The sequence below is a fragment of the Callithrix jacchus genome, chromosome 15, assembly GCF_049354715.1.
Source record: "Callithrix jacchus isolate 240 chromosome 15, calJac240_pri, whole genome shotgun sequence".
Taxonomy (NCBI): Eukaryota; Metazoa; Chordata; class Mammalia; order Primates; family Cebidae; genus Callithrix; species Callithrix jacchus.
Genome location: NC_133516.1, coordinates 71,363,500 through 71,390,919, shown reverse-complemented (window position 1 = coordinate 71,390,919; position 27,420 = coordinate 71,363,500). Strand labels below are relative to the sequence as shown.

Here is a 27,420-nt window from a genome sequence, read left to right as displayed (position 1 = left end):
TGGGATTACAGGCGTGAGCCACCATGCCTGGCCCGGTCCAACAGCTTAATGCCGAGTTCACATACAGTAAGGAGATGGAAGCCTGGAAAGGAAGGTGGGGCTAGCCAGGCAGCTCTGAAGCCAGGCTGACAGGGCTCAAACCTCAGCTCTGCAACCCTGAGCAGCATATGGTCTGTGCCTTGGTTTACTCACCTATAACATGGCTGATAACTGCATCGACCTCACAGGGTGGATGGCGATCACACGAAGTCGATTGCTCAGGACAGGGCTGGGTGCCCACAGAAGTGTACATTTAAAACTCCACATGTGAAGGGGAACAGCTCCTCAGGCTGGGGCTAATCTAGATGGGCTGCCTGACTGTAGCAGGACTCAGGACAGCCGCAATTCTTGTGGTTGGCTCTTAGATCTTCCCAAAGGGCTTCTACTCTGTGGCTGCCCGAGGCCAGGCTGTGGGCTGTGCCACTCTGGAATAAAGACTTCCCCAGCCCACAGTGTGACATGTCCCTGCCTTCTAACATTACAGCCTTACACTTTTGGGGGTCTTATTATTTTTTGGTATGTGGTTTTCCTTTTTATATCATGGTGAGAGCAGTTGGTCACTTAAAAAAAATCCCCATATGGTGGTCAAATAAAAAGTGTGCCAGCCCAGGGACGGGCCACTCCACCTCTCAATCCAAATTTTGTTTTTGTACTTGGAGTAGCTTGTGAAATTAAACACTATCATCTGGCCTAATGCCTTCATGGCACAGGTGGGGAAACTGAGGTCCAAGTGGAGAAGGGCTGCTTGAGTCTGGATAAGAGCCTTGGTCTCCCATGTCCTAGGTCTGGTCTGCACCTCCAGTTCCCTCCCCTGCTGCCTGGATGTCCTAGGACCAGCAGGGTTCCCTACTGATTTGGGGAGCTCTCTCCCAGGCCGAGAAAACACACAGCCCTAAACCCCATGGAGGTTCTTGGCTCCAAGGGAGGGTTCCACCAACCCTGTCCACCTGACAACCCACCCTGGGTCAGCTCAGGTACTGAGGCTGCCTCTGGCAAGGATTTGAGCTAAGTTGGGAAAACAGAGGCTCCCATTGATGGTCTGCAGGGGCAACCTGGGCAAGTATCCTCAGTGAGAGAAGCCATGCCCTTCTCCAAGCTGCGGGCCTCTGGGGAAGACCTTTGTCCCACTGGGGCTCTAACAGGGCCACCCACGTCGCCAGGAAGTAAGTATGACCAAAGAGCTCCCACACTGGCCCCCTGCACACTCCCCCTGTGGGCAGAGCCCACTGAACCCCATTTCTCAGGTAACCACAGCTGCCAGCAACCACATAGGGCATGATCACAGCAGGGAGCCCAGAGTGGTTCTGGAAAGGTGCAGAGGCTCTGTGAGCAGAAGGGGACACGATGAGTGAACAAGCAAACACCACTTACTCACTGGAGGCAGGGGAGACTCAGGCACAGAAGCAGCCAGAGAGAGTGTGGAAGACACCCAGCGCTCAGCCTCTGTGCTTCAGAATATCTGAGCAGGAGGTCACAATGCCGCTTCCAGCACAGCACTGGGTGCTGGGAGGCTATGATTTCCAGGAAAATACACCACATAAGGACGCTCCGCAGCAGAACTAACACCAGAGAGGGGTTCCTTTATCACAGAGCTCCCCACCTCCACGCTGTCTCTGGGAGGCCCTACCGTTCCTAGGCCCTGGAAGACACATTCCTGCTCATCTTCAGTTCTCAGGTGCAGCCTCCCCTGGGAAGCCAGTCCAGAAGTTTCTTCTTCCCCACTAAGACCACAGGAAGCTCTGGGTGGGGCCAGGCCTCCTCCTAGGTAGGGATGAGGAGGGGCTCAGCTTATTGCCATAGCAACCCTTGGTTCTTCTAATTCCACCTGTTTTTGTATAGCTGAAATAATAATAACTGCAGCTGACATAGTGTGTCCGGCACTGTGATGGCACTTTACAGAATTCTAGCTAATAGAAATGTTTTAATCATGCTAAATATTTTTTTCTTTCCTTAAATCATGTTTCACTGATTACAGTGGCTTACTTTTCTCTTAATTAGTCCAAAAGTAGTGAGCCTTTGTAGCATCTTAGTCTAATGGGGCTTAAAAGCACACTCGAAATGCTTTAAATGTATGCAAAATCCTCCAACCCTGTGGGCAATCCCAGCTCCCTGTGCTGCGTGCTTGTGTGTGACGTCTGGGAATCAGCATGTGGACGCATTATTTTACTCAATACTTAACCAGCCACCCTACGAGACGCGGCGGCAGGAGGCAGGGGGCAGGGGGCGGGGAGACTTACCCCAAATGGAGATGAGGAACTAAGGCTCAGAGTCAATAAGCGACTGGACCAAGACTGCACAGCCAGGAAGTGGCCAACTGAGTCTGGTTCCGTAACCACTGGGCTCTGGGGCATCGCCTGGTTGTGACCTTTGACACCAGGAAGTCTCTCCCCTACAACCAGACACCGGGAAACTGAAACCAGCAGGAGGCACGGGAATTAATTTCAAATTAACTCAAGGATTAGAATCCGGGTCTCCTGAATCAGCCCAGATCAAAAGTGTCTTCACCATCCGGATGGCAGCTGGTCTCAATCACAGGAGCAGCCGCTATCAGCCCCGGCTGTGCGAGGCCCAGTACTTAGTGCTTGCCGGATCTTCCCATTTAATTAGACTCATAATTGGTGAGAGTTCTGCACACCGGCTGTGATTACTAAATACTGACCCTGAAGGCTAGGAAAGAAATGTTTAGTCATTTGAATTCAGACTGGCCTGAGCAAGTAGGTGGCTGATATCCAGGGGTGTGACTAATCTCAAATAAATTGATGAGGAAAAGGAGCAGAATCCAAGGGTGGTCTCCCAACCCACATCATTTTGGAAATGCAATTGTTGCCTTGCTCCCTCTCTGGCCCCTGAGTCCCCCACCCACCCCTCACCTCCTTGGAGCTTCCTCTCACTCCTGCAAAGCATCCCACCCACTGTAGCCCAGGATGTAATCGGCTTATTCTGTCCATAGCCTGGGCCCTCTGAAAACAGCTCCCTTTACTCCTTGGGGGCAAGGATACCTGAGATTTAGGCCACAACTATATATAGCCAAGAAATCTGTCCTTTTTAATTGACCCATCTATTTATTTGGTCAAGCAGTTTCTTCTGACCCCCAGATGGCCGAGTTCTACATAATTCCTCCCTACAATGTGAGTGGGGAGGAGGGGCCCTCCCTGTGTCTGCTGCTTGGGCTCTGTATTACCAGTGTAGGCAGCCCCTGCGGGACTCTGTTTCCCAAATAAGCTTTGCCTAGTTCCACCCTTCACCTATGCTGCATCACCTAGAAGATTTTAGTTGGAACCTAACACTGCACCCCTTACCAGCTGCAAGTGTGACCTAGGAACGTCACTTCTCCCTGGGGGCCTCAGTTGCATCATCTGTAAAATGGGCCATCTCAAATTACACAAGGAAAGTACACGGAAGTGCCTCAAATACACAATTGGATTTACTCTCAGGAGAAACAGGATACTCCATGCTCGAGAAAGATCAGCCATCTTTCATTTCATGCTCTCCTTCGACCAACACGACCCTGACTCCGCCCCTTCTTAGCATCCAGCTAAGTGCTGGGAGAGGCAGAAACAAACACCTCTGGGCTCCAGAACTGCCACACTGGGAAAATACCAGCTAAACAGTTTCTCCATCCGGTGTTGTGTGTCAAACAGGCAGCTTCAACGGAGCCTCCTTCGACAGTGCTGCCTCCCCATCCCCTCCCTCCTAATGCACTTCACGGGCTCCCAAAACCACGTACGTGAGTCAGCAAAGTGGGTTAGACACCTCGTTAGAGTGGGTTTCCTCTGGGGACTTGTGGCCGCGCCTGCGATTCTCCTGTTTGGGTGAAGGCAGGGTTTGTCTGCTCAGAAGCCAGTTGTCAAAACAACAAGCACTACCTTTAAGGGGCACTTGGAACCATGAAATAAGGATTCCTGTTTCTGGGCTGGTTCCCCAAAGTGAATCAAGACCAATCACTCTGAACAGACCCGAGGTCACTGAGCCAGACCCCCACCCAACCCCCACCCCGCCCACTGCCCAGAGCAGGACACACCCCAGCCAAGCTGCACTCCTTAGGGCTTCTAGAAAGTCACTCCAGGTTTCCACTGTCTACCAGGCCTTTCCTTGGGCTGTTTCCCCTACTGGGAATGGCCTCACTGTCTGATGGCCAATTGGCATATTTCTGTCATTCAAGACCTCTGGGAGCTTTTTTTTTTTTTTTTAAACTTTGCATGCCCAAAGTACCTTCAAGAGACCCTCCCGACCCCTGACACGGTCCTGATTTGTAGCATCTTCCCACACACGTTCCCAGGCTGAACAGAGAGTGGCTCATTTCTTGGTCCTCAGCCACAGCTGGGGCCTGAGCCACAGCAAAAGTCCGTAACTTTTAAATGACTGATCAGACTTTCAATTCTCAATGTTCATATGCTTAGAGATTTTCCCCAAACTTCCCCTGATGTCACACGCTCTTGCCGGGGCCTTTCCCCTACTCAGCAGAGCTGGCAAGAGTGTAAAAAAGTGACTTCCTCAAATGGACTAGAAAGGCCAAAGAGAAACAAAGGCCTTGACTCCATGACCTTAAGCTGGGACAACCCTTCTCCCCAGAACATCCAGCAGGTCCAGAACCCAGCAGTGAAGCTTCCGGACTGGGCTGCACAGGGATTGCTTGGCCCACAGAAGGCCAACCTCCCTGATTTTGTATCTTTTAGGGTGAGAGATTTCCCTGAATGCCTGGATTGTTAAATGTGAATAATTCACCCCTGAATTATGGCCAATATTAATTAATAAGACATATTTGGTATTTTCAAAACACCAAATTGCTTTCTCCTATATCCACTTGCTAACCCAGTAGATATCATAGGGTCCATTTTAAAGATGGGGCAACTGAGGCACAGGTGGAAGATGGTCTTGCCCAAAGAAGCAGCAGCAAAGACTATTCTCTTGACAGCCCCACAATACAAAGAGTGGTTCTGAGAGGAGCAGAGGCCTGAGGTCTCAAGGTGCTGTGTGACCTTGAGCAGATCACTGCACTTCTCTGACCCTCAGGGAGCTTGTTATAAGGAAGAGTGGGTGAAAAAGTGGAGGCAGAAAGACTCACGAGCCCACAGTCACAAATAGCTTCCCTCTACCCACCTGAGATGAGGCCCAGCCTCCTGGCTCTATACCAACGGCATCTTTAGGGCCTTTGTCCCACTTAGCACTGTGCCTGGTATACACCGGTTGCTCAGTAAGTACTAAGTGAATGAATGTTGTCCCGCAACATTCATCATGTGTGAGTGTCTTACACTCATCTAGGTGTGAGATCACACTGAGGCATGAGAAGGCCTGGCACAGCAGTGCTCCCCTGGGCACACTGTCCTTCCAGAGGCACTCTGTCCCCTTCTTCCCATCCAGAAGACCTCTTGCCTGATGGCTGTAGAGTTCTTTTGAAGTCCCCTGGGCTCCTCTACAATTTTTCCAAAGCAAGTGCCCATTACTAAGGGTGTCACGTGGACGACACACATGCCACCTCCTCCCACCCTGCCCCTTTGATGGACATTGCTAATCAATCCTGGCTTCCTTCTCATTGATGTGGACCCAGTCTTGGATTCCTCATCGGAATCTGGTCTCTCTGGGCCTCTAGTAACTTAAGGACAAGAGGCAGACCCTTGTCAGGGACAGGCAGGATGCCCAGAAAAGACTTGAGAGGCTGTCAGCTCTCAGGAAAACTCAACCCAAAAACACAAATGAGAACCCAGCCCCTCCCTGTGACAGAGGTAGCAAAGGAGGTAGGAGAGTGAGTCCGTTGTAACACAATGGCCCAGGTGGGACTCCATAGAGTAAGAAGAGTGAGGATGGGGATTTGGACTCGGGAGCTGAGCTGCCGCTAGGAATCGACAGGCAGAAGAGCAGGGATGCGACTCTACCTCTACCTCTGGCTGGGACGAAGACAGGGTTGAGAAGCAATGACAGGAAGCCCAGGTGGCCTGAGTGCAGGCCCCCAGAGGGTAAGCCACTGAGCAGCCAGGCTGGGGAGGGGCCTAGGCACCAGCCCTGTGCTGCACATGTTCTGTGCCTGACAGAGGAGGACGCTCAGCTCGGAGGAGAGCCCCCGCAACAGGGCACTGGCTTCTAAATCGAAGGGGTGGAGATTCTCACCTGAGCTCAGCACTGCTACCCCAAGAACCTACCCTGGGAATAAATGATTTATTCTATTCCCTCGTTTTCACATTGGGAATCAGAGGGCACACACACACAGAGGTTTGGGGACTTGTCCGAGCTCCCCAGTAAGTGGGTGGAGACATGAGTAGACAAAGGCACTCTGGAGGTCCCTGCAGGCAGCTGGGTCTGAACACTGACCCCAGGGCACCTTCTTTCCTGGGCACCTGAGGAGCCAGCCCCCCCAAAACCCCCGAGGCTGTCTGCAGCCCCAGGGATCCTGGAGGTGACTGCTCTTTATGAAGGTTTCTGGACTTAATTGTCCACTGACTGAGAACACATGGACAGATGAAATGCCTTCCAGGAACTCCCCTCAGACTTCACTGAGGTGGGCAGCCAAGGTCCCGAAAGTCCCTGCCAATTCTGAAAAAGCCCCTCCCTGAGGAAATCCCCCTCTTCCCCCTGCTGGGTCCAAGATTCTAGCCGAGAAGCTGCATTCAAGGCGTCCTCGTTCCACCTGAGGCCCAAGCTTTCCTGCGAGGCTGAGGCCAGACAGGAGGAACCTGCCTGCCCCAGCCCTATCTCCCAGCAGCAGCCACGTGCAAGACCAAAGCCAAAGACACAGGCTATACCCAGGCTCCCTGTCCTAACATATGGCTGACCTCCAGTTTCTCATTGCCTTCCCGAGCCCCAGTTTTCTCACCTGTAAATGGGGGGCAATAATAACTACCCTGCAAGATGATGCAGGTGTCCAAGCTGTGTAAACCGCGCAAACTGCAGAGGGCTGCAGATGTGATTACTATGCATATATTCAGACTTCTCTGAGATAGAGGTGCCAGAAATAATCACAATAATACTAGCAATGACAATGACAACTATCATTTATTGAAGGACTGCTATGTGCCGGTCCCTGTGCTAAGAACTTTCATAGTTTTTCTTTCCTGACCCTCACATCCAAAAAAGGGAGCTTCTACATCAGGCAGATTTTGACAGAGGACCTTAGAGCCCACAGAGAGGTTAAAGGATGTGCCCAGAGTCACAGAGCAGGGTAGAAACCGAGTGACATTCACACTGAGGCTCAGGGGACCCCTGAGCACAGGCGCTGCCAGTACATCTACTCTAGAGGGTGGGGTGTGTTTTTCAGCCTCGAGTCTGGCCCAGTGTTCAGAGCTATTTATTGCTTACTGGGTTTTTCCTGTGTTCCCCAAATGAGGAAGGCTGGCAGACTGGGAGCTGCTTCTCTAGGATAAATCGTTTTAAATCCCGTTTCCTAAAGTCCTGAAGGCAGGAGCTCCCCAGGGAGGTGCCACCACTCCATCTCGATGCCCCAGGCTGTCAGTGATATCAGGCCAGAGTGTAAATAAGGGCAACCTCTGCAGGGTCAATGATTCATCAACACATGCCCAGCATCTCAAACACGTGCACCCCATTCAACCAGCAAGCCCAGTTCTTGCCCAGACCAACCTGTAAAGACATCCAGTCAAAAGGCGTTCACTGGGTTCAGTTTTGCCAGGTGAAAAACTTCTGGAGACTGGCTGCACAATGCTTTAAATCTACTTCCCACGACTGAATTGTACGATTTCAAGTGGTTGAGATGATCAGCTTTACGTTACGCGTCTTTTACAACAGTTGAAAATGGAGGCCAGGCATGGAAGCTCTTGCCTATAATCCCAGAACTTTGGAAGGCCAAGTCAGGAGGATTACTTGAGCCCAGGAGTTTGAAACCAGCCTGGCAGCATAGTGAGACCCGGTCTCTACAAAAAATAACGAGGCAGGTCTACGGTGGCATGCATGTCATCCCAGGTACTCAGGAGGCTGAAGTGGGAGGAAGGCTTGGGCCTGGAAGGTCAAGGCTGTAGTGAGCTGGGACCGCACCACTGCTCTCCAGCTTGGGGGTTAGAGCAAGACCCTGTCTCAACAAACAAACAAAATGCAAACTGGTTTGCACGACAGAGAAACTGTAACCAGCCAATTTCCCATCACTAGGGAATTAATTAAATAAATGCTGGTTTATTCAACAAATCACTGCTTACAACAAGGTCAGCAAACTGGCCACTGGGCCAAATCCAGCAGCTTGTTTTCTCTTGCTCAGCCTCCAGAGTAGCTGAAACTCCAGGTGTGCACAACCATGCATGGGTAATTTCTGTATTTTTAGTAGAGATAGGGTTTCACCATGTTGGCCAGGCTGGTCTTGAACTCCTGACCTCAAGTGATCTGCTCACCTCAGCCTCCCAAAGTGCTGGGATTATAGGCATGAACCACCTCATCTGGCTAAAAATGCATGACTTTTAATAATCAGAGTAAACAATAAATATCATTTTATTAGGGTCTTGGGCCTTCTAGGAAGCAAATGTTGAAGTTGGCACTCTTGTTGAACAGGACTGAGGTGGCCTTTTATGACAACACTGGAAGTCATAGACCTGTTATACTAACATCCCCTACATCTACCAATTTACAGTGGGTGGGGGGCATGGGGGCAGACACCCCATGGGAGATCTCACGACAAGCCCCGAGAGGGTCTCCCTGTTAAGAATCTCCTTTCTTCCTTAAATCACCCCAGGCACCAGGAAGGTGAATCTGATTTCTGGACTTGGCCCCATAGCTGAGGGGGTGGGGAGTTGCTCTGGGGGGCTCACCTTGGGGTATAAAATGAGAAGCTGCATGTGGGGTGCTTGGCACTGATGTGCTAGGCCTTTTGAGCACTTAACCTCACTCTGCTTACAACCTGATGAGGTTGGCCGGGCACAGTGACTCACACCTGTAATCCCAGCACTTTGGGAGGCTGAGGCGGGAGGATCACAAGGTCAGGAGTTCGAGACCAGCCTGACCAACATGGTGAAACCCATCTCTACTAAAACTACAAAATTTAGCCAGGCATGGTGGTGGGTGCCTGTAATCCCAGCTACTCAGAAGGCTGAAGCAGGAGAATCACTTGAACCCGGGAGGTGGAGGTTGCAGTGAACAGAGATCATACCACTGCACTCCACCCCAGGTGACAGAGCAAGACTCCGTCTCAAAAAAAGAAAAAAAGTGGTGAGGTTACCCCCACCCCAAAATCCCAGGATCACTGTCTTTCCAACCCTCCTGGGTGCCACTATTGCTCCACTTTAGGGGTGGATTAGCTGAGGCTTGGGGTAGTTCAGTGACCCCTGCAGGTCACGAAGCCGGCAGAGCTGGAGCTGGGATTTGAACTGGGGACTGCCTGACTCCCCAGCTCCATGGACTCCACTACATGGGTTGCTCCCTGACAGCAATACTTTTCTGGGCTGGTCCATTAAAGTTCAGGTTCCACTCAACAACCAACCAATACACATATCCATATCATGCCCCTTCTCAGATGAGAACCTGAAGGTTTGAGCCCCCACGTGACGTGCCCAGCGAGGAGAGCGGACACCATCAGTGCTCAGACTTCAGAGGTGACAGCATCTGTTCTTCCACCCTGTTCCTCTAGACACCCCTGCTATGTCAGGGGGACGAGGAGCCCTTTCAAAAAGTGTAAGCCAAGAGGGCTGCTTAGAGGAGGCATCAGATAAATCTGAGGGCAAACCTGCCTCTCAGGCTCTTCTATAAAATGGGCTCCCACGTGCAAATACATCAGCAAGCCTCAAAAAGAAGAACTGGCAACCTCTGTTTATTGCCTATAAAGCTGCCAGCCCAGGCAGGGCTCCTTGCACAAGACTCTTTATCTGGAAGCAGAACTCACATTCCAGCCTCACAGAAGCAGGAGCCTCATTCCCCAGCTGCCCTTGACTACTCATTTACCAGGAGGAAGGCCTTAAGAGGAAGGGGCTGGAACCAGAAGCTGCTCCCAGCCTGAGGAAGTGGGCTAGGGTCAGCTCAATTAGGTTCCAATCCTTCCTAGCTGTGTGAACTTGAGAACAATCAATCAATCTCTCCAAGCCTCAGTTTCACAATCTGTACAATAGGGATGACATCAGCACCCACCCCACAGGGCTCCAGAGGAGGCTGTATGTGGGTCTGTGACATGCTTAGCTGTGCCTGATGTGCAGGAAGCACTCAATAAATTTATGTCACATTTTTTCAAGAACACACCCAACTTCTTAGAGTTGACAGAGATACATGAGTTAATACATGAAACCTCTCAGCACCATCTGAGCATGCTGAGTCCAGGAAGTATTAGCAATTATTATTGACGTCTATAATTATGATGATAATGACTCTGGAGGCCAGCATCGTGTAGGTCACCTCCATGCCTGCCTAGGGGCTGGCTGGGGGAACACACCTGCCCAATGTCACAGCGCAAAGAATCCATCTCCCCGGGGTCGGGCTGCTTGTGACTAAGCATTCTAGGCCTGAGGGGCTTGATGAAAAGGAAGGACTTGGTCCAGCCACCAGCAGCAGTAGGCTGAGGAGCTCTGGGCCACAGATGAATGCCTGTCTGGTCCCGGCTTCAAGGGGACCCCACATCAACCAATCCCAACCCTAGACCAGTGGGAGCTTAACCTTCCCCCTTTGAAATTTCTGCCCAGGAAGCCAGAGTTTTCAAATTCCAAAGCAGAGTCCACAGTGGGTCTTGACATCAAGGGAAGGGGTCAAGGCCATCATTTTTACAAAATGAGACGCAGACCAGAGCACAGTGGATGGTGAGTACGAGGATAATCTGAGAAACCTCAGTTTCAGGGTCTGAGTTTCACAGGCATGTTTGCGTATGTGCATACACAGGCCAAATCCCATTGTAAAACGTATTTAATGAATGTCGAGGATTAAAAGACTCTGGAAGCCCCTAGAGTAGGCAATGTCTTAAGTCAGTGAAGAAGACATCCCTTAAACCCTTTTTAAAAACACGATGATCCTGAACTAAAAGAAAAATAAAGCTGCCGTAAACACTGAGACCATCAGCACAATGCCATTAAGATCCATAGATAACAGAATCCTGTCAATGTTAAATCAGTTTCCTGGGGTAAGTAACTGTGCCAGGGTTATATAAGAGAACGGCCTTGCTCTTATGAAAGACCTGAAGGATTGAGGTTAAGGGGCATCACGCCTGCAATTTACCCCAGTGATTCAGCAAAAATGGAAGAATATTCACATGGCTATTTTTATTTAACATATTAGTGAGAAAGAGACGAAGTGAATGTGGCAAATGTTACTCATGGGAAAATCTTAACGAAGGGCATAATGGGAGGCCACTGTAATACTCTTGCAACTTTAGCAAAGGTTTTTCATTTTGCATATTTGTTTATTTATAATTTTGTTTATTTTTAATTTTTGCTGAGATGGGGCTCAATATGTTGCCTAGGCTGGCCTTGAGCTCCTGGCCTTAAGCAATCCTCCTGCCTTGGCTTCCCAAAATGCTGGGATTGCAGGCCTTAGCCACTGTGCCCTGGGCAACATGGTAAAACCCTGTTGCAACAAAAAGTGCAAAAATAAGCTGGGCATGGTGGCACATGCCTGTAGTGCCAGCTACTAGGGATGCTGAGGTGGGAGGATCACCTGAACCTAGGGAGACTGAGGCTCAGTGAGCCCTGATGATGCCACTGCACCCCAGCCTAGGCAACAGAGTGCAACCTGGTCTCAAAACAACAAATCTTTAATAGATTAGAGACGGAGTCAAGCTCAGACCCCCAATCCTCAGAATCAACTCAGTGAGGGCCTCCTCCCCACAGCAGGCTTGCCCCAGGCTACTCTGCAGCAGAACCAGGACAGGGCCCAGGCTAGGTCTCCGAAACCAGTTGTTGGCCCATTTGCAGGGCCTTCCTGTGCCCTCTCTGGCACAGACAAGCAGGCACAGAATGGCCAATGCAGGCCAGGAGACCTGCCACCTGCAGGTGAGGTGTGGACAAGGTCTGCAGGCCTTAGGGGTCCTGTCTTCTCCTCCTAGAGCCTGGAGGAGACACAGAGCTCCTGAGACCCCACCTTGGGTCACTGCACAGTGTGAGACACCCATCCCACCGGGAGGTCCAAGGTCACTTACGTTTGGAAGCTCCTCAGAAGGGGCTGTGGTTCTGGTTCTGGATCTACTGCAAAGAGAGGAAGAGACGGAAAGAAGAGATCTGGTTAGAGGCAGACTGTGCACAGGGCCCCTGATCTTCCACCTACTTTTTTTCTTTTTCTGAGATAGAGTCTCGCTCCACTGCCCAGGCTGGAGTGCAGTAGCCCAGTCTGGAGTGCAGTAGCATGGTCTTGGCTCACTGCAACCTCTGCCTCCCGGATTCAAGTGATTCTTCTGCCTCAGCCTCCCGAGTAGCTGGGATTACAGGCACCTGCCACCACACCTGGCTATTTTTTTGAATTTTTAGTAGAGATGGGGGTTTCACCATGTTCGCCAGGCTGGTCTTGAACTCCTGACCTCATTATCCTCCTGCCTCGGCCGCCTAAAGTGCTGGGATTACAGGCGTGAGCCACCATGCCCGGCTCTTCCACCCACTTGTAACCACTAAACGTGTGCTGGGGAGGGGCTCACCAACCCATATGGAAGGCCAGGACACTGAGGCTCATACACACAGACTCACATGTGCCAACACATGGTCACACACAGACACACTCAGACAACACATGGTCACACACAGACACACTCAGACACATGTAATCATATGCAGACTCCCAGCCCCACACACACTTGCCTGTGCCAGCCACACACATTCACAGCCACACACAGACCCACATGGGACACACATGCACTCTCACTCACACGCCCCTCTCCTGGATGCCGGGTCCCCAAAACTCAGTCAGCAGCAAGAACCAGCATGTTACCCTTGGTCAGAGGGGGACAGATTTCAGCTGCAAATGGGTAAGCTGCTTCACAGCCCCAGCCAGAGAAAGCCCACACTCCTGAGTGCCCCACCAGCTCAGTCACGTAGCCTGACTATTCTTGAGGGGCACAAGAACATAGCAGGGCCAGAGTGAGGGGCCTTGGAGAAGATCCTTGGGGAATGTGGTCCTCACCAACCGGTTCAGGGGTAAGAATCACTGTGCCCAGGAAATCTGTGGAGCTTTGCTGAGCCAAGCAGTCCCAGAAGTGCCTAACCCGGAAGACTTTTTTTTGGTTCCGTTGTTTTTTTCAGTAGAAGCTCAGTTTGGGAAATAGGCAACTGGGGGCAGATCACCTCCTCCTACCAGCAAAGCTCCTTGCCCTGAGGCTGGAAGGCTCTCCTGGATTCCTGGAATCCAAGTGTACAAAGTCAGGAAATGGTTTCTTCTCAACTGAGATCTTTTCAATGATCTGTTAAACCGGGATTAGCAGAGATGGGCAGGGGAATCTCTGGGGGAGAGGGTGTGAGAGAGTGGGTCTGGGAGAGCAGGCAGAGGCCTCCAGGACCCCTCTCCTTGCTGTAGTTGCAGCCTAGCCCTGGCAGTCTCTTTCTCAGACCCAGAGGTACACTTGCCAGTATCAGTAAATGCCAGTCCAGCAGGCTCCAGAGCTCCCTGACCCCCAAATTAGATGACCTCATTGTTTCGTCAGGGCCCTCACATTCAACAGACTCACACTGGCGCCCACTGGGTCCAAGACACTGTGAGGTAGGAACAGTCAGTCAACAACTTAAGGTATATCTACTGTACCAGGCACTGCCCTGGGCACATGAAACTCAGCAGTGGACAACTCAGCCAAGGTCTCTGAGCTCATGAAGCCTGGAACCATGGGCTAGAGGCTGGGCACATGACAGAGAGGCCATCACAGCTCCATTCTGGGCTCTGTGAAGGCTGGGTAGATTAGTAATGTCTGCCATGGGTTTGGGTGGTAGAAGTGGCAATGTGTACCTTGCTATCCTATACCATATACAGGGAAGTGGGATAACGTGAAAGATGAAGGCAGCCTATTTAAAGCACAATGTTAAGAGAACCAGAGGAAGGAGAGCATAATTTTGTTTGGGGCAAAACCTTACCAATGACATGAGGCCAGCCCAGTTCAGAGAGGAGGATAAGAATTGCATTAAAGGCCAGGTGTGCTCATGCCTGTAATCCCAGCACACTTCAGGAGGCTGAGGCAGGAAGATCATGAGCCCAAAAGTTCAAGACCAGCCTGGGCAACATAGGGAGACCTGTCTCTACAAAAAAATAAAATTTAAAAATTAGCTGAGTATGCTGGCACATGCCTATAGTCCTACCTACTTGGGAGGCTGAGGTGGGAGGATTGCTTGAGCCCAGAAGGTTGAGGCCGCAGTGAGCAGTGATCGTACCTCTGCCCTCCAGCCGGGGTGACAGAGACCCTGTCTCTTAAAAGAAAAAAAAGAAAAGAAAAAAAAAATAGCACTGAAGTCCATATATCTAGCCTGCTGGCACCCATGGCCCTTCTGGGGACAGCCTAAACCTGTTCCACCAGGAGGCCCACACAGGCCTGCTCTCAGCCCATGGGGTCTAGATGGGCTGACTCTATCTCCTCCTCCTAGGTGGGCATGTGAGCCAGCCCCAGTCGATCACTTGATCAGCCTGGTCAAAAAGAGCGGTGATTCAGAGTTTTGCTAAAAATACTGGGGAAAAAGAAGGCTCTTTCTTGGTTGAGATGGCTACACTGGTGGGGTGCGGGGGGGGCGGTTGCTGCACCACGCTGATGAGCAGCTAGGGCACCCATGGAGAATGAAGCAGGTATAGACCTACACAGAGCCAGGAAATGAGAGAAAGAAACTGAGTCCCAATGACAGCTTTCAGCACCTGGATTCCGTCTAGGGCTGAAGTATGGCCCTGGGCTTTTATGCTAAAAGAGTCAGTAAATGTTCTGTTTTATTTTTAAAGTCAGTTTGGGCTGGGTGTGATGGCTCATGCCTGGGAGACAAGAGTGAGAATGCATCTCAGAAAAAATAAAATAAAATAAAAATGGTCAGTTTGAACTGATTTCTGCCATTTGCAATATAAGAATCCAGACCTATACCCTGCCTTGAACTTGCTGCATAATTTTATGTATGTCTCTGACACACTCCTCCCACCACATAAAAAGAGGAAGGATGTGGATGACAGAATACCTGAGGTTCCTGCAGCCCCTGTCACTCTAGTTATCACAGGCAAGGGTTAGGCCTGACCCTCCCCCCCAGCCCCACTCCACCCCCAGGCACACAGCCAGAGAGGTCATCAGCCCTTCTCTAAGTTAAACACAAAGCAGAATTGCCTGGAGGGCTCTTGAAAATCCAGGTTGCCAGGCCCCACCCTCGAGGTCTAACTGAGCAGGTCTTGGGTGGGGCCTGAGGTTCTGCATTCTGCTGGCTCCCAGGTGATACCCATACTGCTGGGCCAGGGGCAGCATTTGAGGGCCCAGACTCACTATCTGTTCTACGTTTCCCAGTTGCTGAAGATAGGAGCTCAGTGCGAAAATAAAGCCCCAGCCAGCAGGAGACCACGCCCTCTCTGTCCTCAAAGCAGACTATGATTACGGAGAACACCCACGTGGCTGCAGGGATGAGCCAGTCTTTAAACAACGGAAGCAGCAGGTCCCAGTTCATGCAATCCCATTGCTGCTCCTTCCAGCCAGCCGTCTTCCCTAGAATGTATCTAAATAATGGGGGAGGATGTGAGAGGCGAAGGTGCCTCTTTAGGCTCCAGCAGTCTCCAGGCTGGTCTTTCAGGCACCCAGAGCATCCCTGACAGCTCCCCTACTCCCAGGCAGCATGCCAGCCCCAAATCCTGCTGTGGGCCTTGTCCGGACACGGTGACCCAGGCCGCCTCGCTGTCAGCAGTCTGGCTGGCCCTGGGCTCTCCCCTGATTTACATCCGACTTGGCTGTCTTGAAAAGCCTCCTGCAGCTTTTGGAGCAAGGACACTTTTCAGTAGTAAAAGGCTTCCCCAACAGCATCCTTTCCAAGGTGGCACTGGCCCAGTGCGAATGCCGGCAGGCTCCCAGCTGTGTGACCTTGGGCAAATTACCTGCCCTCAGCTGGGCCACAGGTATTCAAAATAAGAATAATGGTGTCTTTGGTGAGGATCAAGGAGAGGATGTTCAGGAAACACAGAGTCTGGTTTTAAATGCACAGGAGGCACCCAACAGCACTGTTTATCTCTTTGACTCAGAGTGGTCCCCAGACCAGCACTGTCCACAGCACCTGGGAGTTAGTTAGAAATTCAGGGCCCCTGACCCCACCTAGGCGTGCTGTCTCATTGTTGTCACCCAGACTGGAGTGCAGTGGCATCATCTCAGCTGAGTGCAACCTCTGTCTACCAGGCTCAGCCTCCCAAGTGGCTGAGACTACAGGTGCGTGCCACCACATCCAGCTAATTTTTATATTTTTTGTAGAGATGGGGTTTTGCCACATTGCCCAGGCTGGTCTCAAACTCCTGAGCTCAAGCAATCCACCTACCTTCGTCTCCCAAAGTACTGGGATTACAGGCGTGAGCCACCGCACCCAGATAAGATTTTGCTTTTCTTTTTTTAAAACTCTGTTCTAATTGATATTCTTCTACCAATGGTAGAAGCAGAATCCACATTATTGTTCCTCAAGGCAGGGTTCTTTACTAAAAGCCTGTTGCTACAGTTCTGCTCAGAGTAACTCTGGAACTCCTGTCCCCAAATCAGGACACCTTTCAGAGCCAAGGCTGGGACATCTTAAAAAGCCACCAAGAGGACAACTGCATCCTTAAAGGAGTCCTGCAGGGACAGCACCCCATGTGGTGACACGTGCTTCCACATGGATGGAATGGTCTTTTCTCCCTTAAACCCAAAATCTGGGCCACCCCTTATAGGACCAGAGAGGAGAAAGGACTCACTTAGGTCACAGAGCAAGCCAGAGGCCAAGGGCTGGTGTTGCAGTGCCACAGGCAGGGTCTTTGATTTTAAAAGGGCATTAGCCATGCATGTGTAATTTTTTGTTTGACATCCATAGCCCTGCCAGACGGACAGCTCCATGAGGGTACAGATTAGGGGTCTGTCTTGTTCACCAGCCACATCCCCAGGGCCTAGGACAGGGCCTGGAACAAGTATTTGTTAGATGGATGGATAGTGATGGGTGAATGTAATTTCCAAGCCTGGAGCCACCCAGATGTTCACCATAGGTTCTCATTTCAGAGTAGAAGAAATCAGGCTCTCTTGATTTGTATGTTGAGCACCCACTGTGTGCCAGACCCCTATGCTAAATGCTGGAGCATCCGCCCCTCCCCTTGATGTGTCCCCAGTCAGGTGCATGGGTATAAGATAACACCATAAAGGTCTGAGCTCAGGCCAGAGGAAAGGACCACAACACTCAGAGCAGGGCGAGCTGAAGTCCACTTTAACTCACGTCATCTTTGTTGAGTGCTTACTACGTGCCAGGCACTGTTAAGAGGTTCAAGGAATGCGTCCTAGAGCCAGCAGCTCCAAGCTTGCCCTTTAGATGGGAGGGAAGGCCTTGCAGTCTGAGGGGCCAGCATGGGCAGGGCCGAGAGAGACTGATGCTTGGGGCTAGTGCGGAGCAGAAACCAGCTGGACTACAAACAGAGGAAAAAAGCTGCAGTAGGTGAGCGTGAACACTGGCCAAGAGCCAGATCACGAAGGGCCTCCAATGACAGGCTAAGGAGGTTGGACTTGATGTCACAAAGCACTAGGGAGCCACTGAAGACTTTTGAGCAAAAGAGTGGCATGCAGAGAGCTGATCCCCGGATGGCACAGAGAGGTCCCTAGGAGGCACAGAGGCTAGTGAGGAGGCTGTTCTCTTGGGCTGGTGTGATGTCCACCTGCAGAGGAGACACCAGATATCATCTCTGAAGGAATGAATGTCCTTGAGATCCTGACCTGAGTCTTCCCTCACGGTGCTGACTAGCTGTAGAGCAAGAGGGCAGGTCCCTTAGGACCTCCCCCTTCCGGCACCCTTCACTCACGAAGCATGACACTGCTGAAATCGCTGGCCAGCCATACTCCTCCCCTCCAACCAAACAACTGGCAGCCTCGGGTTAAGGACTTTCCACTGGAACATGGCAGGGAGTCACTTGGCACTTATGTGCAAAGAAAAGTCCTGAAAGGAAGGGCTTCTCAGGGCATCCCAGCATGAGGAGGGAGCACGCAGAGATGTGGTCCTGAGCCTCCAGGTCAGGAAGGACCCAACATGAGCAGAACCCTGAGGGCTCAGTCCTCTGCCTTCCAGCCCAGGACTGCTCTGATACCTACTGAGGGAGGAAGTCTTCCACTGCCAGCCCAACCCTTCTCCTGGCAACCACCAGCCCTCTCCCTACCCGCCACGTTCTAATCCACACAGCGGCCAGAGCTGCTCGTTATGTGTTAGGCTCCACACTCCTTCCTGAGCTTTCCAGGAACCCCATCCTGGGTTCTGGGGGTGTCTCCGAGCAGCCAAACCATAAGGAATCTTTGCGATTGATAGAGCTTTGCCCTCCCATCTCCCTTTCCCATGAGTTGTGACAAAACCAGGATCTGAGAGTCATGAACAATATCATCAAAAGTTTAAGGCAGAGGCATTAACACTGTCCTTAAATCCCTCCCCGCCAAGGGGGGTTTCACAGAAGCAACAAATGGTGGGAATGGTGGGTATGGCTGGAAGCAGGGAGCAGGGAGAGACACATCTGTGAACAATGGCTCCTTTTTGTTTGTTTGTTTTTGAGTCTAAGTCTCCTTTGTCACCCAGGCTGGAGTGCAGTGGCACAATCTCTGCCCACTGCAACCTCCGCCTCCCAGATTCAAGTGATTCTCCTGCCTCAGCCTCTTAAGTAGGTGGGATTACAGGCGCCCACCATTGTGCCCAGCTAATTTTTGTATTTTTAGTAGAGATAGGGTTTCACCATATTGACCAGACTGGTCTTGAACTCCTGACCTCATGATCTGCCCACCTTGGCCTCCTAAAGCACTGGGATTACAGGCATGAGCCACACACTGGCCAAACAATGGGTCTTTGGATGGCTTTATCTTCCTGCATTGATAAATGCCTCCCTTGGGCCTCACCATTCTCATCCATAAAGTGGGTGGACAGAGAAGGTTAACTGGATGATCCCACAATCCCAAAGTCCCCACACTCTACAGCCTGGGGACGCTCTCCCTCAGACTAGAGGTGGCATTCCCAGACTGGATCCTTGGCCTCTCCTTGGCATAAACCATCTTAGATTGTTCATTAACCTCCTCCTGATACAGATCTCCCTCCTTGCTCACAGGGGCTGTTTATTTCTCCCTGCCCTCTTGGCCCTGGCCCTGTGCCTGGCACACAGTAGGCACTCATAAACGTTTGCAGTACGGCCAGTGGGATAAGGATGTGCTGAGCCATCAGGTGGACTCTGGGTCCAGCACTCCTTCCTCCCATTCCTAGTTGAGTGAGCTGGGCCAACCACTTTTCTGATGAACTCATCTCTGAAACAGCAAGGGGGAAGCACTGTGGATGCTCAATAAATATGAGTTCCTTCCCTTCTCAGAATGCTGAATGGGCTCAGCCAGCTCCTCTGCACCCTCCTGGGCAAGTCCTGGGTGGGGTGTTTCATTTACTGAGCTGACAGCACTGGGGGTAATCAGACAGGAAACGCGAAGTCAGTGGTTCCCAAATGCAGGCTGGCTGTTCGGAATGGCTTGGCAGATCCGTGCGTTCTGACATGCTGCAGTCCACATGGCCTGCTGTTGGAATAGACCAAGTGGCAGAACCAAGAACAGTACCAGGCCATTTTTGTTAAAAACAAAACAAAACCGCAGCTAGCTTCTAAACAGATCCCAAAGAATGCCTGGATCGAAGAGGAAATCAAAACTCGAGTGAAAGCTGATCCAGTAAGTAACAAAAAGGAGTCTATGTCCATATGGACACCTGTGGGATAGTTTAAGCTGTATGCGGAGAGAAATGTATAACCTTATATTAAGAAAGAGATATGAGCTGGGTGAGGTGGCTCACACCTATGATCCCAGTACTTTGGGAAGCTGAGGCAGGCGAATCACCTGAGGTTGGGAGTTCAAGACCAGTCTAACCAACACGGAGAAACCTCATCTCTACTAAAAACACAAAATTAGCTGGGCATGTTGGTGCATACCTGTAATACCAGTTACTTGGGAGGCTGAGGCAGGAGAATTGCTTGAACCCGGGAGGCAGAGGTTGCAGTGAGCTGAGATCACACAATTGCACTCCAGCTTGGGCAACAAGAGCAAAACTCCGTCTCAAAAAAAAAAAAAAAAAAGAGAGAGAAATGATAGGCTGTCCAGCATTTGGGAGGAGGCTGGGGCAGGTGGATCACTTGAGGTCAGGAGTTAGAGACCAGCCTGGTCAACATGGTGAAACCCTGTCTCTAATAAAAATACAAAAATTAGCCATGCGTAGTGGTGCATGCCAGTAGTCCCAGCTATTTGGGAGGCTGAGGCAGGAGAATTGCTTGAACCCAGGAGGCAGAGGTTGCAGTGAGCCAAGGCGAGGTCATGACACTGCACTCTACCCTGGGCAACAGAGTGAGACTCCATCTCCAAAAAACAAGAAAGAGATATGATCGACTGTCAATCAGGCAGGTGGACAGACTGAAGATCAGATTGTACATTTTTTTAAATGATCTGAAAGGATCACTTTTTAGTTTCTGCAGTTTTGTACTGCTTGAGGTATATTACTTTTGTAATTAAAAGTGAATGCTTTAGCAGTTTCTCAGAAAGTTAACATGTATCTACCTTATAACCCAGCAGCTCTAGTCTTGGAGAAAGGAAAAATATATGACCACAAAAAGACTTGTACCTAAATGCAGATAGAAGCTTTCTTAGCAATAGCCCCCACCAATTGGAAACAACCCAAATGTCCATCAACAGGATGGATGAGGCCAGGCACGGTGACTCACACCTGTAATCCCAGTACTTTGAGAGGTCAAGGCAGGTGAATCATAGGTCAGAAGTTCAAGACCAGCCTGGCCAAGATGGTGAAACCCTGTTTCTACTAAAAATACAAAAATTGGCCAGGTGCGGTGGCAGGCGGCTGCAATCCCAGCTACTCAGGAGGCTGAGGCAGGAGAATTGCTTGAACTCAGGGGATGGAGGCTGCAGTGAGTGGAGATCATACCATTGCACTCCAGCCTGGGCGACAGAGTCTGTCTCTGTCTCGAAAAATAAAAATAAAAATAATTTTTAAAAAAACAAACCCAGGATGGATGAACGAATTGTGGAATATCCATACAATGGGAGACTACTCCACAATTTAAAAAAAAAAAAATCAACTCCTGATATACTCAACAGCACAGATGGATCCCAGCAACATCAGGCAGAACAAAATGGACACAAAAGAGTAAACACTAAACAGTCCATTTATATGAGGATTTAGACTTGGCAAAACTAATTTATCGTGACAGAAATTGGAAAGTGGGCCTGGTATGGTGGTGTGTGCCTATAATCCCAGCACTCTGGGAGGCCCACATGGGTGGATCAGTTAAGCCTAGGAGTTGGACACCAGCCTGGCAACACAACAAAACCCTGTCTGTACAAGAAATCCAGAAGAAACTAGCCAGGTGTGATGGCGTGTGCCTGTAGTCCCAGCTACTTGGGAAGCTGTGGTGGCAGGATCACCTCAGCCTGGGGAAGTAGGAGGATCACATGAGCCTGGGGAGGTTGAGGTTGCAATGAACAGGGATTGTGCCACTGCACTTCAGCCTGGAAGACAGAGTAAGACTCTGTCTCAAAAAAAAAAAAAAAAAAAGAAGAAGAAGAAGAAGAAGAAGAAAAGAAAAAAAAAACAAGAAAGTAGCTGTCTTGTGAGGTGAGGAGCACAGGACAACTTTCTGAGATGCTGGAAATGTTCTATATCTTGATTTGGGTGGTGGTTACACAGGTGTTTACATTTATCAAAACTCATCAAACTGTAACAGAATCTTTGCATATTACTGCATAATGTAAATCATGCCTTAATTTTAAAATATTTTTTAAAAATCATCTGAAGTGAGAAGATCGCCTGAGCCCAGGAGCTCGAGACCAGCCCAGGCAAACATGGTGAAACCTCATCTGTACAAAAAATACAAAAATTAGCCTGGAGGTGTAGTCTCAGCTACATGGGAGGCTGAGGTGGGGGGATTACTTAGGCCCAGGAGATCAAGGTTGCAGTGAACTGTGATTGTACCACTGCACTCCAGCCTTGCAACAAAGTGAGACCCTGTCTTAAAAACTCACAAGAAAAACTTTAAAAATACAGATTCCTAGGCTCCACACCACCTGGGTGTTCTGATTCAGTATGTCCAGGCTGGATCTGGGAGTCTGAATGTGTTTGTTTCTTTTTAAGTATCCCAGGCAATTCTGATGCTTGACCACAGTTAGGGCAGCCCACCTGCCTCCCTCGACATTCCCTCCCCACTACTTTGTTTTAAATGGTTTATTATTTGTATGTTGTTTTTTTCCAAGGGAGAGTTGGTTGGCCATGGCAAGCTACAGCTTTAGAAACAGAACAGCAATTCCTCAGTCTCTCTGCTTTCCCTCTCATACCCCAACTCCCATCCTTGGCAGCAGCCTTTGCCCAGGTTTCCAAATGAAGCCTCTGACCAGGTGAGGCAGTAAGGGAAACTCCGCAGCCTCGTCCAGGACAGGCATAACTCACCTAGAGACACCAGAGCTGTATGCTTCAGGGAGGTAAAGCCAGCAAGTTAATGGCCTGTGTACCTGTTAAATGGCAGGTTCAGGCCTTCACCATCATGTTTACAGAAAGAGTTCAGGGCAAGACTCACTGGTACAGAAAATGCTTTGTGTCCTTCCTGATACTGGCTTGGTGGCTCTCAGTCTCCAGTACCCCAGCTCTGTTCCTCACTTACCATCAGGGGTTTCCTGGCCTCCAGGCTTGACTGGCTTCTCCCTCACTATCCCTAAACTCAGTATGATCCTATTTCTTCGCCTGCTGCCCTCAGGAGAAAGCCCAAGCCCACTTACATAACATTCAAGGCCCTCTGGCTGAGCACAGTGGTTCACACCTTTAATCAACACTTTGGGAGGCTGAGAGGCGAGGAGATCGCCTGAGCCCAGGAGTTTAAGACCAGCCTGGGAAACTTAGTAAGACCCTGTCTCTATTTTCATATACAAAAAATAAAAAGACCTCCCACCATCTGGCTCCTATTCCTCTCTCCAGCCAGGACGAGAGGAACCTGTTCTACAAACATGCTTGGCTATTTTATGCCATGGTGCCCTCTTAGCTGCTCTGCCCCCTGTTGAGAATGCCAGCCCATCCTGTTTCTCTACCCGCAGACAATGGCAACTCTGAGACTGCATCCTCTAAGAAGCAAAAGTGCCTCCTGCCTACTACCCCACCCTCACTGCACACTCAGCAGCTCCTTGGGTCTTCTTCATTGTACCCCATGGGTGGTAATGGCTACTGCAGCTACCACATGCTTCTATCTCTGGGATAGGAGCTCCTAGAAAGCCAACACTCTGCCCTGAACCCAGTGCTGGCCCAGAGCTGACCTTAACCAAGGTCTATTAACCAACTAAATGAGGCACATTAAAAAAGAGCTCTCGTTCTCACTTGAAGATTTCCCTAGTCATTTGCAGATCCACAGCTCCTCCCCACAACCCATAAATTCAAACGACCACTCTGGCCAAGCTGGCAAACACAGGAAAGTGAGATGCAGCCCCAAAGAATCTGACTTGCTCATGACCTTCTTCAGAAGTGGGAGATTGGCATGTACCTGCCTGGGATTCCATGCCAACCCCAATTCCCAGGCAGACCCCCACTGGCTGCAGCTGAGCTGCATTCGAGGAGCCCTTATAATTTATTTCTCAGCTCTTTTCTGTATACGGGAATGCGTTCAATGACTCACAAGTGTCTTATCATTCAGGACCTTTGGAAAGACTTTCAGAAGTACAGCTCCCAAATCCTTTGACAAACTGACAGGCGGACAAGTTCTAGTTAGAAAACGCAGTCCCCAGAGCCTGGACGGCCTCATGGAGGGCTGACCCCCACAGCAGGATGGGTAGCAGGGCTACCGGTAAGGCACAACAGGGACAGAGGCAAGGTGCAAATGGGTCGCCTATGCTCACTCTCCTGCCTTGAGGACTGGGGCGCCTTTGTCCCTCATTTTCCCCAGGCCCCAGTTCAATTTCAGCTCCCCAGGATATCAGTGACCAAAGCCCCATGGGGCCAAAACTCACAGCTGAGCTAGGGAAAGCCTTTTGAAACTGAATTTTGTCTACTCAAGGCAAAGTCTCTTAGGTGGCTCTCAGTTTGTCCATCTGTAAAATGGGTACTGTACTGCTCACCAGGCCTCCGGACTCTGCAAAGCAGATGTGACCCAATCACCACAGGTTGAGGTGATGGGAATGAGATGGGGGAAGATGATTGCAGCTGAGACATGGGTTAGTACAAGGGTGTCCCCAGAGGACAAAGGCTCCAGAATGCACCTTGGCCCTTGCCATACACCACAGTGACCCAGGACCTCGTGACACCTTCTAATCAGCAGTTCTACAGCCGAGGCCGGCTTTACAGCTTACCACAAGGACCTCAATCCCCTTTACAGCTGAGGCCGGCTTTGCAGATTACCATCTCCCTCAATCCCCTCAAGGACGTAGTGAGGCCGGCACTGGCGTCCTTGCTGCCCGGACAGCCAAGCGGAGGCTCAAAGAAACCAACAGAATCAACCAAGGTCACCTGCCCATTAAAACACAGCACAGGACTTAAATCAGTTAGTTCCCTGGGGACAATCTCCTACCTCTGGTCCCTGGTTTGCTCTATAACCAGTCTGCCCCACCCATTTTACAGATAAGGAAATTGAGGCCAAAAAAAAGGTTACCCAAGGTCAACTGGGGGCTGAGCCAGGTCTAACACCTCCCACCATTCTACCAATCCCACCCTATTGGGGGTTCTTAGCCGTGCCAGACCCTCTCCAACATCTCTCCAAAACCATCTTAATGAAATTCCTCCCCCCACCACCTCATGCCCACCCCACACTCCCTGGGTGACTCCCTGGTCGAGAGGGAGGCAGGTGGTTGCTAAGCACTCACCCATTCTCTCTCTCATAAAAATAAACTCCTTCTGGCTAGGAGACTCTGGACAAGATCCCTTTCCTTGTAGCCAACAAAAAATTACAAAGAAATTTTAAAAAGATCTCCTCGGTAACATTTATTTGAACGTCAGCTGTGCCAAAGCGGGAGCCAATTTATTGAGGTCCAAATGGAGCCACGCGCCACTAAACCTCAGCCCGAAGACCCTCCATTCAAGTGTCTGGGCAGTTACTGAGCTGATTTATTTCCCCAGGCAGGAAATGGGGGCCCAGGCTGCCTCCCAAGCTTTTGGGGCTGGTCTTGGGGAGGCCAGGATCTGGCAAAGGCCCAGCAGTGACCGAAATAGCCAGGCCAGTGGCCCTGCCCGGCACACACCTCCCTGCCTGGTAGAGCTGCCCACAGGTCTCCTCTCCAGTCCAGGCTGAAGTCCAGGCTGAAGCTTTGGGGCTGTAGGAGGAGGTCCCTGGAATTCTCTCTGTGTGGCTTCCCTAGTGGGAGGGGGACGAGGATCTCCTACTTAAAAGAGGAACCCACAGAAGAAAGGGAAATAGTCTGGAGGAGGAAGTCTCCTTCTGGCCCTGCCGGCTGTCCGCTACCCCCTGGCTGCCCCTCCGGGCCTTGGTCCCACCACTCAGGACTGCTGGGCACTGGCACTGCCACCTGCATGCCACCTGGGCAGTACCTATGGAGCCATGCTGCTCTATCGCCTCTCCTCAGTGCCTGACCTGGAGAACCAGCTTTGGCCATTTGACCCTCTAGGTACTGGGGATACCCTCTTGGGTACAGCCAAGGACACATAAGTGCCCACAACCAGGGACCAGGAGACACAACCACACTCAGGGACATGCACGTGCACACAGCCAGGGCCTGGAAGACTCAGCCCCCCATACACAGATTCACGCAGACACAAACAGGGACACACAAGAGCATACATCCAAAGACACAGCACACTCAGGTCACACACACACACACACAGTCCAGCACACAGAGAACAGCAGACATGCACCGGAACACATGTGCACGCTGCTGGGGACACGGTGAAACAGCCACCCTCAGAAACACACAGACATAGAGACACAGAGGCACATATAGGCATCCAGACGGAGACAGACACACAGACATACCACACACAACACACACGCGCACACACACACACCTGCCGCCCGCACCAGGAGCCGGAGTCCTTTCGCCAAGGAAACAATAACAGCCCCGCCAGGGGGACTGAGAAGGCGACCCTCTGTCCCTTCCGCGGTGGTGAAAGGGGAGCCGGATGGGGGCACGCGGAGGGGAGGAGGCCGGGACTGCGGCGACGCCGGGATGGGGAGGGGCTGCAGACGGCGGGCAGCGCCGGCTCCGCGCCGGGCTCCCAGTCCCTCAGGTACCTGGGGTGGCTGCGGCGCCGCCCGCGCTCTGCTCGGCTGCGCCGGGTTCCGCCGGCCGGGGTCTGCCGGTCCGCTAGCTCTCTGGCCCGCGGGGTGAACGCTCCGCACTCCCTCTCGGCGCGGCTCAGCCTCTGGGCTCGCGGTCCTCGGGGCTCGGCGCTGGTGGCGGCGCGAAGGAAGCGGTAATTTATAAGCGGCTTCTTCCTGACCTCGCGTGTCTGTTGTCTGAGCAGGCAGCTCTCAGCATCACCCATCCTGCTGGGTGGAAAAATACCAGCTCGGCCGGGCCGGGGGCGGGGCCGGGGGCGGGGCAGGGGCCTCCAGCCCCGCCCTAAGTGCGGACACGCGCGCGCGCGCACACACACGCACACACGCACACACACGCACACACGCACACACGCACTCGCTCATGGGCTCGGACACACAAAGAACCGGGCTCGCCGAGCGCGCGCGCACACCCTCATGCCGCGCGGCGGACGCTTGTTGCCAGGTGCGGTAGCCCGCCCTGGGCTCCTCCTGCCTGCGGAAGAAGAGCAGGACAGACCCGACGCGACCCGCCTCGCCTCCACCCCGCCTTCGCAGCCGTCTCCAAACCCCACTACTTGCCTCCCCGGCAGGCTCCTAGAATGAGGCCCGGGCTCCTGGAGCAGCCAGGTGCAAACCAGACCGGGCTCACACTCCACTGTCCACGTTCTGGGAGACTCGGTATGCCCCTCCGAAAAGTGGGCACGGTCACCGAGCCCTCCCCAGCGGCGAGAGGGCGTCTTGAGCTTGTGGTGTGGACCCAGGTACAGAGCTCCAGAATCCTGGCCTTGCCATGGCTGCGTGACCCTGGGCAAGTGACTCAAACTTTCTGTGCCTCGGTGTCCTCATCTAGAAAATGGAATGGAAAATAGGCCCTTCTCCTCTGGCTGTTAGGAGGATCCAAGGTTAACAGCTCAGAGAGCTCGGAACGCATCCGGCATCTAGAAAGTGCCAAGCCAGTGTCAGCTAATGTGACTATTTTTAAATGGAGATGGGGAGTGTGCCATTATTCTTGTCCTTATTTGAATGAACGGGCCCTCAGAGACCATTGTCCACGGCACCGCCCTGGCAGCATGAGAGGGAAACGCTGTG

General features: G+C 51.5%; 1 protein-coding gene across 1 annotated transcript in view; it reads right to left on the bottom strand.

The window, feature by feature from the left end:
* Positions 1–26,579, bottom strand: part of SLC6A6 (solute carrier family 6 member 6) — a 91,718-nt gene extending 65,139 nt beyond the window's left edge. The window contains 3 exon segments of the mRNA XM_078351719.1: positions 12,080–12,099; positions 12,101–12,122; positions 26,305–26,579. Of these exon segments, the coding sequence (XP_078207845.1) occupies positions 12,080–12,099; positions 12,101–12,122; positions 26,305–26,558 (296 nt within the window). The 5' untranslated portion in view covers positions 26,559–26,579.
* Between the last annotated feature and the right edge of the window lie 841 nt (positions 26,580–27,420).